This window comes from Trachypithecus francoisi, unplaced genomic scaffold (genome assembly GCF_009764315.1).
Source record: "Trachypithecus francoisi isolate TF-2019V2 unplaced genomic scaffold, Tfra_2.0 Lachesis_group3, whole genome shotgun sequence".
NCBI classification, from domain to species: Eukaryota; Metazoa; Chordata; class Mammalia; order Primates; family Cercopithecidae; genus Trachypithecus; species Trachypithecus francoisi.
The window spans coordinates 98,922,023-98,936,541 of NW_022681468.1; the positions used below are offsets into that span (position 1 = coordinate 98,922,023).

Below are 14,519 nucleotides of genomic sequence, written 5' to 3' on the forward strand. Positions count from 1 at the left end.
ATGAAAATAAATGTCCAAATGACCATGATGGGCAGCACTCTGGAAAGGGACACATCAGGTAAAAAATGAAGACATCCAGGCTAGGCACGGTGGCTTACGCCTGTAATCACAGCACTTTGGGAGGCCGAGGCAGGTGGATCACCTGAGGTCAGGAGTTCAAGACCAGCCTGGCCAACACACTGAAACTCCTTCTCTTTTAAAAATACAAAAAAATCCTGGCCGGGCGCGGTGGCTCAAGCCTGTAATCCCAGCACTTTGGGAGGCCGAGACGGGTGGATCGCGAGGTCAGGAGATCGAGACCATCCTGGCTAACACGGCGAAACCCCGTCTCTACTAAAAAAATAGAAAAAACTAGCCGGGCGAGTTGGTGGGCGCCTGTAGTCCTAGCTACTCGGGAGGCTGAGGCAGGAGAATGGCGTAAACCCGGGAGGCGGAGCTTGCAGTGAGCTGAGATCCGGCCACTGCACTCCAGCCTGGGCGACTGCGAGACTCCGTCTCAAAAAAAAAAAAAATAAAAATAAAAATAAAAATACAAAAAAATTAGCCGGGTGTGGTGGCAGGAGCCTGTAGTCCCAGCTACTCGGGAGGCTGAGCCAGGAGAATCACTTGAACCCTGGAGGTGGAGGTTGCAGTGAGCTGAGATCACGCCAGTGCACCCCAGCCTAGGTGACAGAGCGAGACTCTGTCTCAAAAAAAAAAAAAAAAAAAAAGAAAGAAAGAAAAGAAATACATCCAGGCTAGGTGCAAGGGCTCACTCCTGTTATCTCAGCACTTTGGGAGGCTGAGGTGAGAGGATTGCTTCAGCCCAAGAGTTCAAGACCAGCCTGGGCAACATGGTGAAACCCTGTCTATGTAAAAAAAATACAAAATCACCTAATTGTTAAAATAAAGTTGGCCAGGTGTGTGGTGGTGCATGCCTGTAGTCTCAGCTACTCAAGAGGCTGAGGTGGGAGGATCACTTCTGCCCCAGAGGTCGAGGCTACAGTGAGCCGGGATCACACCACTGCACTCTAGCCTGGGTGACAGAGTGAGACCTATCTCAAAAGAAAAGAACATAAATACATCCAGAAGTATTATTGCTCTTCCTGGGACATCAGGGCCACCAGTGCTGCCTGTACCTCTTCTGCCTGGGATGGGGGCAGCTGACAGTCCTGAATGAGGGCCACAGCAGCTGCCTCTGTCAGGCTGCTAAAGTCCTGGGATGTTTTGACAGGGAGGTGCCCAGCCAGCTCACAGAGGGCAACGTTGAAAGCCTCACCATCCTTTATCCCAAAGCAGGACTTCCGGGCCCACAGAATTACTCGGACCCCTGTGAGGGCTGAGGAAGGTGATGTCTTTCCTGGCGGAGCTCCCCGGGTCACAAACAAGTTATGTGCAATCTCATGGTCAGTCAGATAATCAGTGGCCCGACATACCCTGCATATTAAGGACTCCAAGTCAAGCCCTGGCCCACGAGTGTAAAAGAGGAAGCCCGGAGCTGGGAGGCCCTGGAGCAGATGCAAATGGCCTCCAGGGTCCAGGGGCTTGCTTGGCGCCTGCTCCACGGGCAGTCTGTGGGCCAGATAATAGCCATGTAGGTGGAGGTGGTTCACCGAGGCCAAGCCTCCCAGGCTGTTGAAGCCAACACGGAAGCCCGGGTGTAAGCTCAGCAGTACAGCCTCAATCCCCGCCCTCAGTGCACCCGGCAGCAGGCGCTGGGGGAGCCCGCGGGCAGGCTCAGGCACCAGCAGCACGTGGCCCCACTCCAAGGGGCTGACATTGATCACCACAAGGATGTCCTCTTGCAGGAGAGTCCCAGGGAGATCAGGCTCCCGGTGCAAACGGAAGAGGACTTCTCCGGGCTGGATCTTGTTGAAGTTGAACTGTTCAGGGTCAAATGCCTGCCTCACGCTCTTGATGGTCTGTGGGCGCCTCTTCTGCACACCACGCTCCACATTCAGCTGAGCCACGAAACCCACCGCACCAGGGAGGATTTGTGTCTGTAGCTCCCCTAGGCGGTAGCGAAACAGCCCCAGCTCTACCCGCTGCTTCCAGGCACAGCAGAGTGCAGCATCAAATGGAGACTGTGGCAGAGCTTCCAGGATGCCAGGTGCATTCCTTGGCCACTGAATCCCTTCTGCTATGAGATCCTTCTGCCCATAAACAAAGTCAGGAATGGCTTGCCCGTCCCAGTCCTCATTGTTTGGAGGTAGTAAATAGGAAGTTTCATTTGAATCATGTGGAAGAGCCATAGAGCTGACCTAAAATAATCATAAAAGATGAAAAACACATGATGGTAACCCACTTCTAGACATTTTAATTTTATTTATTTATTTATTTATTTTGAGATGGAATCTCACTCCGTCACCCAGGCTGGAGTGCAGTGGCAGTGATCTCGGTTCACTGTAACCTCTGCCTCCCGGGTTCAAGCGGTTCTCCCGCTTCAGCCTCCTGGGCAGCTGGCGTTACAGGCAGGCACCACCACACCTGGGTAATTTTTGTATTTTTAGTAGAGATGGTGTTTCACCATGTTGGCCATGCTGGTCTTGAACTTCTGACCTCGAGTGATCCCTTCACCTTGGCCTCCCAAAGTGCTGGGATTATAGGCATGAGCCACCATGCCCAGATTATTTGTTTTTTATTTTTTTGAGACAGAGTCTTACTCTGCCCAGGCTAGAGGGCAGTGGCACGATCTTGGCTCACTGCAACCTCTACATCCCAGGTTCAGGCAATTCTCCAGCCTCAGCCTCCCAAGGAGCTGGAATTACAGGTACCCGCCACCGGGCCCGGCTAATTTTTGTATTTTTAGTAGAGGCAGGGTTTTACTATACTGGCCAGGCTGGTCTTGAAATCCTGACCTCAGGTGACCCTCCCCTCTCGGCCTCCCAAAGTGCTGAGATTACAGGCCTGAGCTACCACGCCTGGCCTATTTATTTACTTATCACTCTGTCACCCAGGCTGGAGTGCAATGGCGCTATCTTGGCTCACTGCAACCTCTACATCCCAGGTTCAGGCAATTCTCCAGCCTCAGCCTCCCAAGTAGCTGGGATTACAGGAATCTGCCACCATGCCCAGCTAATTTTGTATTTTTGATAGAGACAGGGTTTCACCATGTTGGCCTGGCTGGTCTTGAACTCCTGACCTCAGGTGATCCACCAGCCTCGGCTTCCCAAAGTGTTGGGATTACAGGCGTGAGCCACCGCGCCCAGCCACTGCCTATTTTATTTTGATTTTTTTTTTTTTTTTTGAGACGGAGTCTGGCTCTGTCGCCCAGGCTGGAGTGCGGTGGCCGGATCTCAGCTCACTGCAAGCTCCACCTCCCAGGTTCACGCCATTCTCCTGCCTCCGCCTCCCAAGTAGCTGGGACTACAGGCACCTGCCTCGTCGCCCGGCTAGTTTTTTGTATTCTTTAGTAGAGACGGGGTTTCACCATATTAGCCAGGACGGTCTCGATCTCCTGACCTTGTGATCCGCCCATCTCGGCCTCCCAAGTGCTGGGATTATAGGCATGAGCCACCATGCCCAGATTATTTGTTTTTTATTTTTTTGAGACAGAGTCTTACTCTGCCCAGGCTAGAGGGCAGTGGCACGATCTTGGCTCACTGCAACCTCCACCTCCCAGGTTCAAGTGATTCTCGTGCCTCAGCCTCCCAAGGAGCTGGAATTACAGGTACCCGCCACCGGGCCCGGCTAATTTTTGTATTTTTAGTAGAGGCAGGGTTTTACTATACTGGCCAGGCTGGTCTTGAAATCCTGACCTCAGGTGACCCTCCCCTCTCGGCCTCCCAAAGTGCTGAGATTACAGGCCTGAGCTACCACGCCTGGCCTATTTATTTACTTATCACTCTGTCACCCAGGCTGGAGTGCAATGGCGCTATCTTGGCTCACTGCAACCTCTACATCCCAGGTTCAGGCAATTCTCCAGCCTCAGCCTCCCAAGTAGCTGGGATTACAGGAATCTGCCACCATGCCCAGCTAATTTTGTATTTTTGATAGAGACAGGGTTTCACCATGTTGGCCTGGCTGGTCTTGAACTCCTGACCTCAGGTGATCCACCAGCCTCGGCTTCCCAAAGTGTTGGGATTACAGGCGTGAGCCACCGCGCCCAGCCACTGCCTATTTTATTTTGATTTTTTTTTTTTTTTTTGAGACGGAGTCTGGCTCTGTCGCCCAGGCTGGAGTGCGGTGGCCGGGTCTCAGCTCACTGCAAGCTCCACCTCCCAGGTTCACGCCATTCTCCTGCCTCCGCCTCCCAAGTAGCTGGGACTACAGGCACCTGCCTCGTCGCCCGGCTAGTTTTTTGTATTCTTTAGTAGAGACGGGGTTTCACCATATTAGCCAGGACGGTCTCGATCTCCTGACCTTGTGATCCGCCCATCTCGGCCTCCCAAAGTGCTGGGATTACAGGCTTGAGCCACCGTGCCCAGCCATCCTATTTTATTTTGAAACAGGTTCTCACTCTGTCACCCAGGCAGGAGTGCAGTGGTGCGAACACGTCTCCCTGAAGCCTTGACCTCCCAGGCTCAAGGGATTCTTTCACCTCAGAATCCCAAGTATGTGGAACTACAGGCATGTGCCACCGGGCACTGCCGAGATTGCGCCATTGCACTCCAGCCTGGACAGTAAGAGTGAAACTCTGTCTCAAAAAATATAGATAGATAGATAGATAGATAGATAGATAGATAGATAGATATGGTTTGGCTATGTCTGCACCCAAATCTCACCTTGTGGTTCCTATAATCCCCACTTGTTGTGGGAGGGGCCCAGTGGAAAGTAATTGAATCATGGGGGTGGTCACCTCCATGCTGTTCTCATGAGAGTGAGTTCTCATGAGATCTGATGGTTTTACAAGGGGCTTTACCTCCCTCTTTGCTCTGCACGTCTCCTTGCTGCTGCCATGTGAAGAAGGATGTGTTTGCTTCCCCTTCTGTCATGGCTGTAAGTTTCCTGAGGCCTGTCTACCCTTGCAGAACTGTGAGTCAATAAAACCTCTTTCCTTTATAAATTACCCAGTCTCGGGTATTTCTTCATAGCAGTGTGAGAACAGACTAATAAACACACACACACACATTTTATGTCTCATATATATCAACTATTTTTTTCTTTCTAAAAATTACATATATTGAGTAAATGTTTTAATGGAGAAAAAATAAACTATAACCCTTTGTTACAATGCCTAAGGAAAAATCACAATTTTTGTTTAGCTTCATTTTCATACATAGACGGATCTTGACTTTTAAACCAATCTTCAACTGTTTATATAGGTTGTAGCTAGTTTCATTCTATTATACACAATGTGGCAATGAACATCCTATACACTCACACACTCATCACTGAACACGTCACGTTTTTATTTTCCTTTAAAATAAAATCCTGATATACCACTGGGTCAGAGTAGGTCCATGGCTCAGGTTTTGGTTTTGTTTTGTTTTATTTTTGGTAGAGACAGGAACTTGCTATGCTGTTCAGGCAGTCTCAAACTCCCATGGCTCAGGTTTTTGATGCACACCATCAAACTGCCCTGCAGAAAATCATACCTGAGTTCCAACGCATGAGAGAGCTCAGGGTTTCAAAGATGACAACTTCTTTTGTGGGAAAAGCTTTTCCATGCTTCACAGTGATTCCAATTGGTCACGCATAGAAACATTTGGGTGAGGATGGCACCAATGTGTGTGTAAGTGCCCAGGGCCAAGCCTTCAAGGGGGACATTAGTGCCTGTCTTCATCTTCCCCTGGCTGCCTGGAGCCCTGGACCCAGCATTGTCAGGGAGAGGGGTCTGCCACTGGCCCAGGTAGGATATCAAAAGGAGGCATTACCTTAGTAGAGTCACTTCAGTCCAAGTTTGGGTTCCTTCAGCTCTGCTGGTCCAGAAACTTCATGTTAATAAAACAGAAAGGAAACAGAAAACACATAAAAAATTACATATCAAAAGTCAAGCTAAGTTTAATGGGTACTGAGGCTTAGTTTGCAAGATGAAAACATTCTGGAGATTTGCTGCACACCATCGTGAATGTGCTTAATGCTACTATACACTTAGAAATGTTTAAGATGATCAATTTTTTTTTTTTTTTAAAGACAGAATCTCACTCTGTCAGCCAGGCTGTAGTGCAGTGGCATGATCTTGGCTCACTGCAACCTCTGCCACCTGGGTTCAAGTGATTTTCATGCCTCGGCCTCCTGAGTAGCTGGGACTACAGGTGTGTGCCACCACACCCAGCTAATTTTTGTATTTTTAGGAAAGACCAGGTTTCACCAGGCTGGTCTCAAATTCCTGACCTTAGGTGATCCACCCACCTCAGCCTTCCAAAGTGCTGGGATTACAGGCGTGAGCCACCACGCCTGGCCAAAAATGTTTAAAAGTGAAGCTAATCCTTTCAGCTGGAGCTGCAAGGTAAAAGACAAAAAAAGAAAAAAAAAAAGTGAAGCTAAGCATAATTTTGATAATAAAATGTAGTATCTTATTCTCATCTTACTGCAATGTCTGCCTCCCAGGCTCAAGCAATCTATCCACCTCAGCCTCCCAAGCAGCTGGGACCACAGGCATGACTAATATAGTATCTATTATAAAAGAATCTTATCTGACAGGTGAAAAAATTTAGCCGGGCGCGGTGGCGCAAGCCTGTAATCCCAGCACTTTGGGAGGCCGAGACGGGCGGATCACGAGGTCAGGAGATCGAGACCATCCTGGCTAACACGGTGAAACCCCATCTCTACTAAAAAATACAAAAAACTACCCGGGAGTGGTGGCAAGCGCCTGTAATCCCAAGCTGTAATCCCAGCTTCAGGAGGCTGAAGCAGGAGAATGGCGTTAACCCGGGAGGCAGAGCTTGCAGTGACCTGAGATTCGGCCACTGCACTCCAGCTTGGGCGACAGAGCGAGACTCCGTCTCAAAAAAAATTTAAAAAAAAAATTTAAAATGAGATAATAAAAATAAAACAAAACCAAAACAAGGAGAAAAAAAAAGATAATCTTAGACATTTTTTCAAATAAGATATAAAGATGACCAACAAGCACATTTGGGATGTTTAACATCATTAATCAATAAGGAAAGGCAAATCAAAATCACAATGAGGGGCTGGGTGCGGTGGCTCACACCTGTAATCCCTGGACCAGCACTTTGGGAGGCTGACGTGGGTGAATCATGAGGTCAAGATATCGAGACCATCCTGGCCAACATGGTGAAACCCTGTCTCGACTAAAAATACAAAAATTAGCTGGGCGTGGTGGGTGCACACCTGTAGTCCCAGCTATTTGGCAGGCTGAGGCAGGAGAATCACTTGAACCTGGGAGGTGGAGGTGGTGGTGAACTGAGATTGTGCCACTGCATTCCAGCCTGGTGACAGAGCGAGACTCCATCTCAAAAAAAAAAAAAAGGAAAAAAAGAAAATTACAATGAAGTCTGGGCACGGTGGCTCACGCCTGTAATCCCAGCACTTTGGGAGGCCAAGGTGGGAGATCACGAGGTCAGGAGTTCGAGACCAGCCTGGCCAATGTGGTGAAACCCCATCTCTACTAAAAATACAAAAAAAATAACCAGGTGTGGTAGTGGGCACCTGTAATCTCAGCTACTCTTGAGACTGAGGCAGGAGAATCGCTTGAACCCAGGAGGCAGAAGTTGCAGTGAGCTGAGATCGCACCACTGCACTCCAGCCTGGTGACAGAGTGAGACTCTGTCTCAAAAAAATAAATAAAATAAAAAATAGAAGTATATCAGCAGTTCGGTTTTATCACTGTACCAAGAGTTGATCAGGTACAGGAGGGACAATATGCTAACCAGATTCACCAAGGACTACCAGATGATTCCGACTGCACATTTAATAATTTACCATGAGAGGCCGGGCGCAGTGGCTCATGCCTGTAATCCCAGCACTTTGGGAGGCTGAGGGAGGCGGATCATGAGATCAGGAGATCGAGACTATCCTGGCCAACATGGTGAAACCGCGTCTCTATTAAAAAAAAATACAAAAATTAGCTGGGTGGTGCACTCCTGTAATTCCAGCTACTCGGGAGGCTGAGGCAGGAGAATTGCTTGAACCCGGGAGGTGGACGTTGCAGTGAGCTGAGATCATACCACTGCACTCCAGCCTGGTGAGAGTGAGACTCTATCTGAAAAATAATAATAATTTACAATGAGAAATGTGCCAAATGGCACAAAAGGTTCTTGCTTGCTGGTCAGTGTACAAAATGAATCAGGAAGCAAAATGAAAACCAGAAGGTTGTTCCATGAAGGATTCAGAGTCAAGTGAAGTGGCTGAGAGATCTAGATCATAGCTGGTCACCAGGCACAAAGCTGACTCTCATATCTTCACTATAAAGAGATACTTATGGCCGGGCACAGTGGCTCACGCCTGTAATCCTAGCACTCTGGGAGGCCAAGACAGGCAGATCACCTGAGGTTGGGAGTTTGAGACCAGCCTGACCAACATGGAGAAACCCCGTCTCTACTAAAAATACAAAAGTAGCCAGGTATGGTGGCACATGCCTGTAATCCCAGCTATTCAGGAGGCTGAGGCAGGAGAATTGCTTGAACCTGGGAGGCAGAGGTTGCGGTGAGCCAAGATCACGCCATTGCATTCCAGCCTGGGCAACAAGAGTGAAACTCTGTCTCAAAAAAAAAAAAAAAAAAAGAGAGAGAGAGAGAGAGAGAGAGATACTTACTACCATGCAGTCCAGGTATTCGCCTTGGCTTGTAAGAGGCAAACAAGGTCTATTTAGTACAGGAGAAATGATGACAGCTTCCTGCTTTTTGCCTAAACAGAAATCTAACTCTTTCTTTGACAGAAAGAGTCTGCTATTACGAGAAAAATGATCAGCTTGGGATGAGTCTATACCCTAGGTTTTTTTGTTTTGTTTTGTTTTGAGACAGAGTCTCACTCTGTTGCCCAGGCTGGACTGCAGTGGCACAATCTCCACTCACTGCAACCTCCAGCTCCCAGGTTCAACCATGCCTGGCTAATTTTTGTATTTTTAGTAGAGACGGGGTATTGCCATGTTGGCCATGCTGGTCTTGAACTCCTGGCCTCAAGTGATCTGCCTGCTTCAGCCTCCCAAAGTGCTGAGATTACAGGCATGAGCCACCACGCCTGGCCTTGAATATTTCTACTGTGATGGAATGTACATATTAATACAGTGGGTCTTATTAAACACATGCTGCCAAGGAGAAGCAACGGGTATTCTTCAAGTGTAAAGTAGATTCCTAGGCAGTCTAGGGAGTAAGGAAAGGCTTCCCTGAGGATAAGATGGAAGAGGGACTGAGGGCCCAACGCGGCTGAAACACAGCCAACAGGAGCAAGTCCAGTTACAGAGGGCCAGGATTTGGGTTTTTAACCATTTAATGATTATAAACTGAGATTAACATGCTTTACAAAGATCAGCAAGTACAATGGATTGGAAGGATCAAGAATTAATCCCAGACTGACCAACACAACCTCCACTTCCTCCTCCCAGCAGTTTGGAATCCTTACCTTTTGCAGTAGTATACGTTCATTCATTTATTATGCATTCGATAATATTTACTGAAAGCCTACTATGTGCCAAACATTGTTCTAGAGGTTAAGAGGGGACAAGAGCAAACGGGTCAGCAGCCTAGGGGTGAGATGGGGTCAAAAAGACAGCAGGTCAGCTGGAATGAAGATAACAGCAGTGGAGCGCCTTTAAAGGTGCCTTGGACTGGACCGATCACCTTCTAAATGCTGGAGCCCGGAAAAATCACTAAAAGCCTTTGGACTTACGTATTTCCATCTTTGTAAAATGGGAACCTACCTTGCAAGGGAAGTTGCAACAATCGAAGAAAACTATGCACAGTGCTTCACATCCAGTGGGTCCTCAGTAAATAGCCTAAGAATGAAGCAAGGTTATGGTTTACTTCTGGAAGAGGTGGCTTGGGGGCTGCGACAGGTGCAGCGATTGCCTGATGATAACATCATCTAGAAAAGCCCTTGCTGGGCAGAGGGGCAGCCGACGACCTCGGCCACTCAGTGAGTCTCCAGGTTTCCCGGAAACGCTAGCTCCAGTGACTTCTCAGATGCTCCTACGGGACCCCACCCAGGGCTGCGGCCGCCACCACCTACTGCAGCCGAAGCGGATGCACCTCGCGACTTTGCCCGCAGCCGCTGCCGGGGCCACAGCGAGGTCACGACTCCCGTGACGCATACGCAGCCAGCACGCACGCGAGCGGCGTGGCCCGTCCCCGCCCACCCCGGAGGCGGAGCCGTGAGTCCTGGGCTCCGCCCCGGAGCGTCGGGCCCCTCCCCGGGCCCCGCCTCCCGCTCGCCAGGGACCGCTCGGAGCCAGCAGCTCGCCTGCCAAACCCGGCTGGGAACGCCTGGGCGCTTTTAGGACGGGGCGGGCCCGCGGGTGGTGGCCCCAGGAGCGGTTGCCGCGGGGACCGGGCAGTGACGCGGCCCAAGGGCGGAAGTGAGAAAGTTGCCTGCGTCTCGAGGCGAGTTGGCGGAGCTGTGCGCGCGGCGGGGAGATGGGGGGCTCGGGCAGTCGCCTGTCCAAGGAGCTGCTGGCCGAGTACCAGGTGCGCGGGACGCCTGGCCCTAGGGAGCTCGTGTGCGGGCCTGTTCCCCGGAGCAGGGTCCGGAGCGGGCTGCGGGGCGGCCGCGGCCTCCCAGCGGTCCGCTAATGCCCGCTCTCGCTTTGCCTTCCAGGACTTGACGTTCCTGACGAAGCAGGAGATCCTCCTGTAAGTGCTGCCTTGAACCCCGCCTCCGACCCCGGGATCCTCTAGAGACAGCTTCGGGGGCACTCTCCCGACGGAGGCGCGGGGGCTGGCCTGAGGTCTGCAGAGGAGCGGGAGCTGGAGGCCAGGAGACCCAGCCCGGGCTGCGCCCTCCTGCCGGCACGCCCTCCCCGCCCTCGCCTGAGGCCCCAGGGTGGCACCGCGAGCCACCTCAGAGCCTCCAGGAAAAGTTAGGCTCTCTGACCCTGAGCTCCACTAGCTTCAGCACTGCCGAACTTCCTGCTCCAGTCCGGCAGGGGCCGACCTTGCCCGGTGGCTAAACCACAGAAGCTTTGGGGAGCCTGGCTCCTTCTCCCAACTTTACCTGAATAATACAGTAACCGTTATCGCTTTCTGAGCACTCACCATGTGCCAGGGACTGTGCTAAATTGTTGCCTGCATTACCTAATTTAATCTTTAGGAGAGAGGTATTGGACAATGAAACAAGTTCAGAAAGGTTTGGTAACTGCTTAAGACAACACTCTGAGTAAATGGATTTGAACTTGGGCTGGAAGCCTTTTTGCCAGATTGTATGCAGGCCAGGGCACTTTGAGTGAGGAGGTGCCTGGGCTTCCTGCAGCAAAGATAATCTCATGGGAAGGAGGTGGAGGCGGAGGAGGAGGACAGTTCAGGGTGGCTACTAAAAAGGAGGCTTTGAGGGCAAGAGATCCCTGGAGCGATGGTGAGAAGATTTTTGGTTTTGCTCTTTTCTCCCTGTTTTTTTTTTTTTTTTCCCTCTCTCTTTTTTGAGACAGAGTCTCGCTCTGTCGCCCAGGCTGGAGTGCTGGGGCACAATCTCGGCTCACTACAGCCTCAGCCTCTGGGTTCAAGTGATTCTCCTGCCTCAGCCTCCTGAGTAGCTGGGATTACAGGCAACTGCCACCATGCCCAGCTAACTTTTGTATTTTTAGTAAAGAAGGGGTTTCACCATGTTACTCAGACTGGTCACAGACTCCTGACCTCAAATGCTCCGCCCGCTTTGGCCTCCCAAAGTGCTGGGGTTACAGGTGTGAGCCACCGTGCCTGGCCAGTTCTTTAGGGCCAACTTCTGGCCTTTTCCCCAACCTCTTCATCCCTCAGGGATCTCTAGAATCAGTGCCCAGCACATAGTAGATGCTTAGTAAATACTCATTGCAAGAAAAGACTCCTAGGCTGTACTGCCTTGTGACATGTCCTTTTGCTTACTGTTGCCTGATGACTCGGAAGTTCTGTGCATGTGGTTTTAGCTCCTCACCTGGTTGATAATGAGCAGCAGGCAAGGAGTGGGAATGAACACACAGGGAAACCGATCGCTGAGAACACCGACAGTTCCCCTCTCTCTACCAGAGCCCACAGGAGGTTTTGTGAGCTGCTTCCCCAGGAGCAGCGGAGCGTGGAGGAGTCACTTCTGGCACAAGTGCCCTTCGAGCAGATTCTCAGCCTTCCAGAGCTCAAGGTGCAAGCGCTCCCCCCCTTTGACACCTCTCCCACCACTCCCTCCCTGCTAGACCCCCTAACTCCAACTGCCACCAGCTTTGAGATCATGGGGTCACTGGGCCCCATTCTGGTCATTTTTCTCCTTAGTTCTAATTTTCTGGGGACAAGGACTTTACCAAAATCACCTGGCAAAATTATCTAGAATGGTGCTTTTCAAATGGGGATTCTAGAACATAATCTTGGAAGTTCAAAGAAGTTTTATCCCTTAAGGGGAGTTGAGTTACATTATTAAAGTTTGAGGAACCCTGTTTTAGAGGCTGATTGCCACTCCGTGGGGCTGCTGCGAAATTTCTGTGCAAAGGGCCTGGCCCAGTGCCTGTAACACAATAGTTGTTCAATTAAATATTTGTGTTTTAAAATAACCAGCCCATCTCGTTCCCTTTGTTTAGGATGACTTCTTCTTCCCTCTCTGCCCACACTTATGTTGTATGTGACCTGCCTTTGGGTTAAACACTTGACTCCCAGGAAGCCATATCAGTCCCTTCCCTAACTGGGTCAGTTTGCTTTCCTGTGCCCCCACTGCCCTCCATATTGGCCCCAAAGCACAGATCGTTCACCCCCACGAGCCTGAGCTCCCTGGTGCCGGTCCTGTGACCTGCTCTCTCAAGTTTCTGGTAGGGTTTAATGAGTGTGTGACCTGGGCCACATCCTGTGGCATTTGTTCTCCTAGGCCAACCCCTTCAAGGAGCGAATCTGCAGGGTCTTCTCCACCTCCCCAACCAGAGACAGCCTCAGCTTTGAGGACTTCCTGGATCTCCTCAGTGTGTTCAGTGACACAGCCACGCCGGACATCAAGTCCCATTATGCCTTCCGCATCTTCGGTGAGAACCAGGAACAGCCTGGCAGGACACCACCCCTTCCCACATGGGCTTTGTGGTGGCCCTGCTTGGGAAATGGCGCCGCTTGTGGAACCTCAGAGCCCCTCCCAACCGTGTCTTTTGGCTTCCTGTGTCTGCTCTCTAGACTTTGATGATGATGGAACCTTGAACAGAGAAGACCTGAGCCGGCTGGTGAACTGCCTCACGGGAGAGGGCGAGGACACACGGCTTAGTGCATCTGAGATGAAGCAGCTCATTGACAACGTGAGCAGCTGAACAGGCCCTGCCCCAGCTGGGCCTGGGAGTGGGAGGGAGGGGTTGGGGCTCTGGCCTGAAACTCTCCCTTTCCCAGATCCTGGAGGAGTCTGACATTGACAGGGATGGAACCATCAACCTCTCTGAGTTCCAGCACGTCATCTCCCGTTCTCCAGACTTTGCCAGGTATGACAGTGGTGCCCCTGCATTCTGGGTACCTGCAGGTCCCGATCTGCTGCCTCTGGGCCTAGGACATTGCTACAGGAGGTGGTGCCAGGGTGAGAGAAAGCCCCAGTCCACACACACAGGGCCGGCTAAGCTGGCAGTCTCTCCCCGGGCAGGGGCAGCCCTCCTCTCCCCTTCCCACTGCCGTTGTCATTGCTCCGTGTTTGTACTAATTAGTAATAAAGGTTTAGAAGCTCTGACCCTGTGTGTGGGTCCAGAAAGCTCCCTCTGGATGTCTCAGGGAGTTCTTCCAGAGTGGGCTGACACACGGGACACAGTTCGTTCCAAAGAAGGGTCTAAAGGGAGAAGGGGGGTCAAGTTTGGGTTTAGTCCCTACCCTCCTCTTCCAGCAGAAAACCCACCCCTTTTCTCTTGTTCAGCTCCTTTAAGATTGTCCTGTGACAGCAGCCCCAGCGTGTGTCCTGGCACCCTGCCCAAGAACCTTTCTACTGCTGAGCTGTGGCCAAGATCAAGCCTGTGTTGCCAGCGCGGACCACGCTGGCCCAGCCTGGAGCTGGCACTGTGCAGCCTTACCCTGGGCAGGGGTGGTCCTCCTTGTCAGGGCCTCTCCTCACTACCATTGTCATTGCTCCGTTTGTGTTTGTACTAATCAGTAATAAAGGTTTAGAAGTTTGACCCTGTGTGTGATGTGAGATACACTGGTGTGAGGAAGGACTGGACTTCTCTTCTAGGAGCCTTCGATCATCCTAGGAATAAGCAGCATATCGAGCAGGGGCCAGTGGGAAGTCAAGCCACACCTGTGCTGGCTGTCCCCGTGGGAGGGCGTGAGGATGAAGGGGCAGCAGGGGGGTGGTGCTCTCCTGTATCCTGACTGGGGTGGTGGTTAGATGAGTCTCTGCATGTGTCAAGATGTAAAGAACCGTACATCAATTAAGTCTATTTTACTGCATGATTTGAAAAATTAAAAACTTTAACAAAGGGCCCCCATCCCATCCCATCCCATCCCAACCCTTGTGTCCCTACCCTTGCTAAACTGAATTGGGGATGCAGAATAAAGGGGTTGAGGTAAATGCAATGA

At 51.0% G+C, this 14,519-nt stretch overlaps 2 protein-coding genes across 4 annotated transcripts; one reads left to right on the top strand and one right to left on the bottom strand.

The window, feature by feature from the left end:
• Positions 1-1,059: 1,059 nt before the first annotated feature.
• Positions 1,060-10,150, bottom strand: GDPGP1 (GDP-D-glucose phosphorylase 1). Of its 3 annotated transcripts, XM_033189015.1 has the most exons (4): positions 10,051-10,150; positions 9,743-9,817; positions 5,796-5,852; positions 1,060-2,240 (listed from the first exon to the last, which is right to left on the bottom strand). In XM_033189015.1, the coding sequence occupies exon 4, from the start codon at positions 2,229-2,231 to the stop codon at positions 1,074-1,076; it is 1,158 nt and encodes a 385-aa protein (XP_033044906.1). In that variant the 5' UTR covers positions 2,232-2,240; positions 5,796-5,852; positions 9,743-9,817; positions 10,051-10,150; the 3' UTR covers positions 1,060-1,073. The 3 variants fall into 3 exon arrangements, with proteins under 3 accessions (XP_033044906.1, XP_033044908.1, XP_033044907.1); XM_033189017.1 differs by lacking the exons at positions 9,743-9,817; positions 10,051-10,150 and adding an exon at positions 8,639-8,904; XM_033189016.1 differs by lacking the exons at positions 9,743-9,817; positions 10,051-10,150 and adding an exon at positions 7,807-7,862.
• Positions 10,151-10,249: 99 nt separating this feature from the next.
• On the top strand, positions 10,250-14,116 carry CIB1 (calcium and integrin binding 1). Its single transcript, XM_033189019.1, has 7 exons — positions 10,250-10,505; positions 10,636-10,670; positions 12,033-12,141; positions 12,853-13,003; positions 13,146-13,264; positions 13,353-13,441; positions 13,861-14,116. Exons 1-7 carry the CDS (start codon positions 10,455-10,457, stop codon positions 13,880-13,882), a joined length of 576 nt encoding a protein of 191 aa, XP_033044910.1. The 5' UTR covers positions 10,250-10,454; the 3' UTR covers positions 13,883-14,116.
• Positions 14,117-14,519: the final 403 nt, after the last annotated feature.

Coding starts and splice junctions, on each gene's coding strand:
- GDPGP1 (XM_033189015.1), bottom strand. CDS start 2,231: ATGGCTCTTCCACATGATTCAAATGAAACTTCCTATTTACTACCTCCA.
- CIB1 (XM_033189019.1), top strand. CDS start 10,455: ATGGGGGGCTCGGGCAGTCGCCTGTCCAAGGAGCTGCTGGCCGAGTAC. Junction 12,142..12,852: donor TCAGCCTTCCAGAGCTCAAG/GTGCAAGCGCTC, acceptor TTGTTCTCCTAG/GCCAACCCCTTCAAGGAGCG. Junction 13,442..13,860: donor CGTTCTCCAGACTTTGCCAG/GTATGACAGTGG, acceptor TCTCTTGTTCAG/CTCCTTTAAGATTGTCCTGT.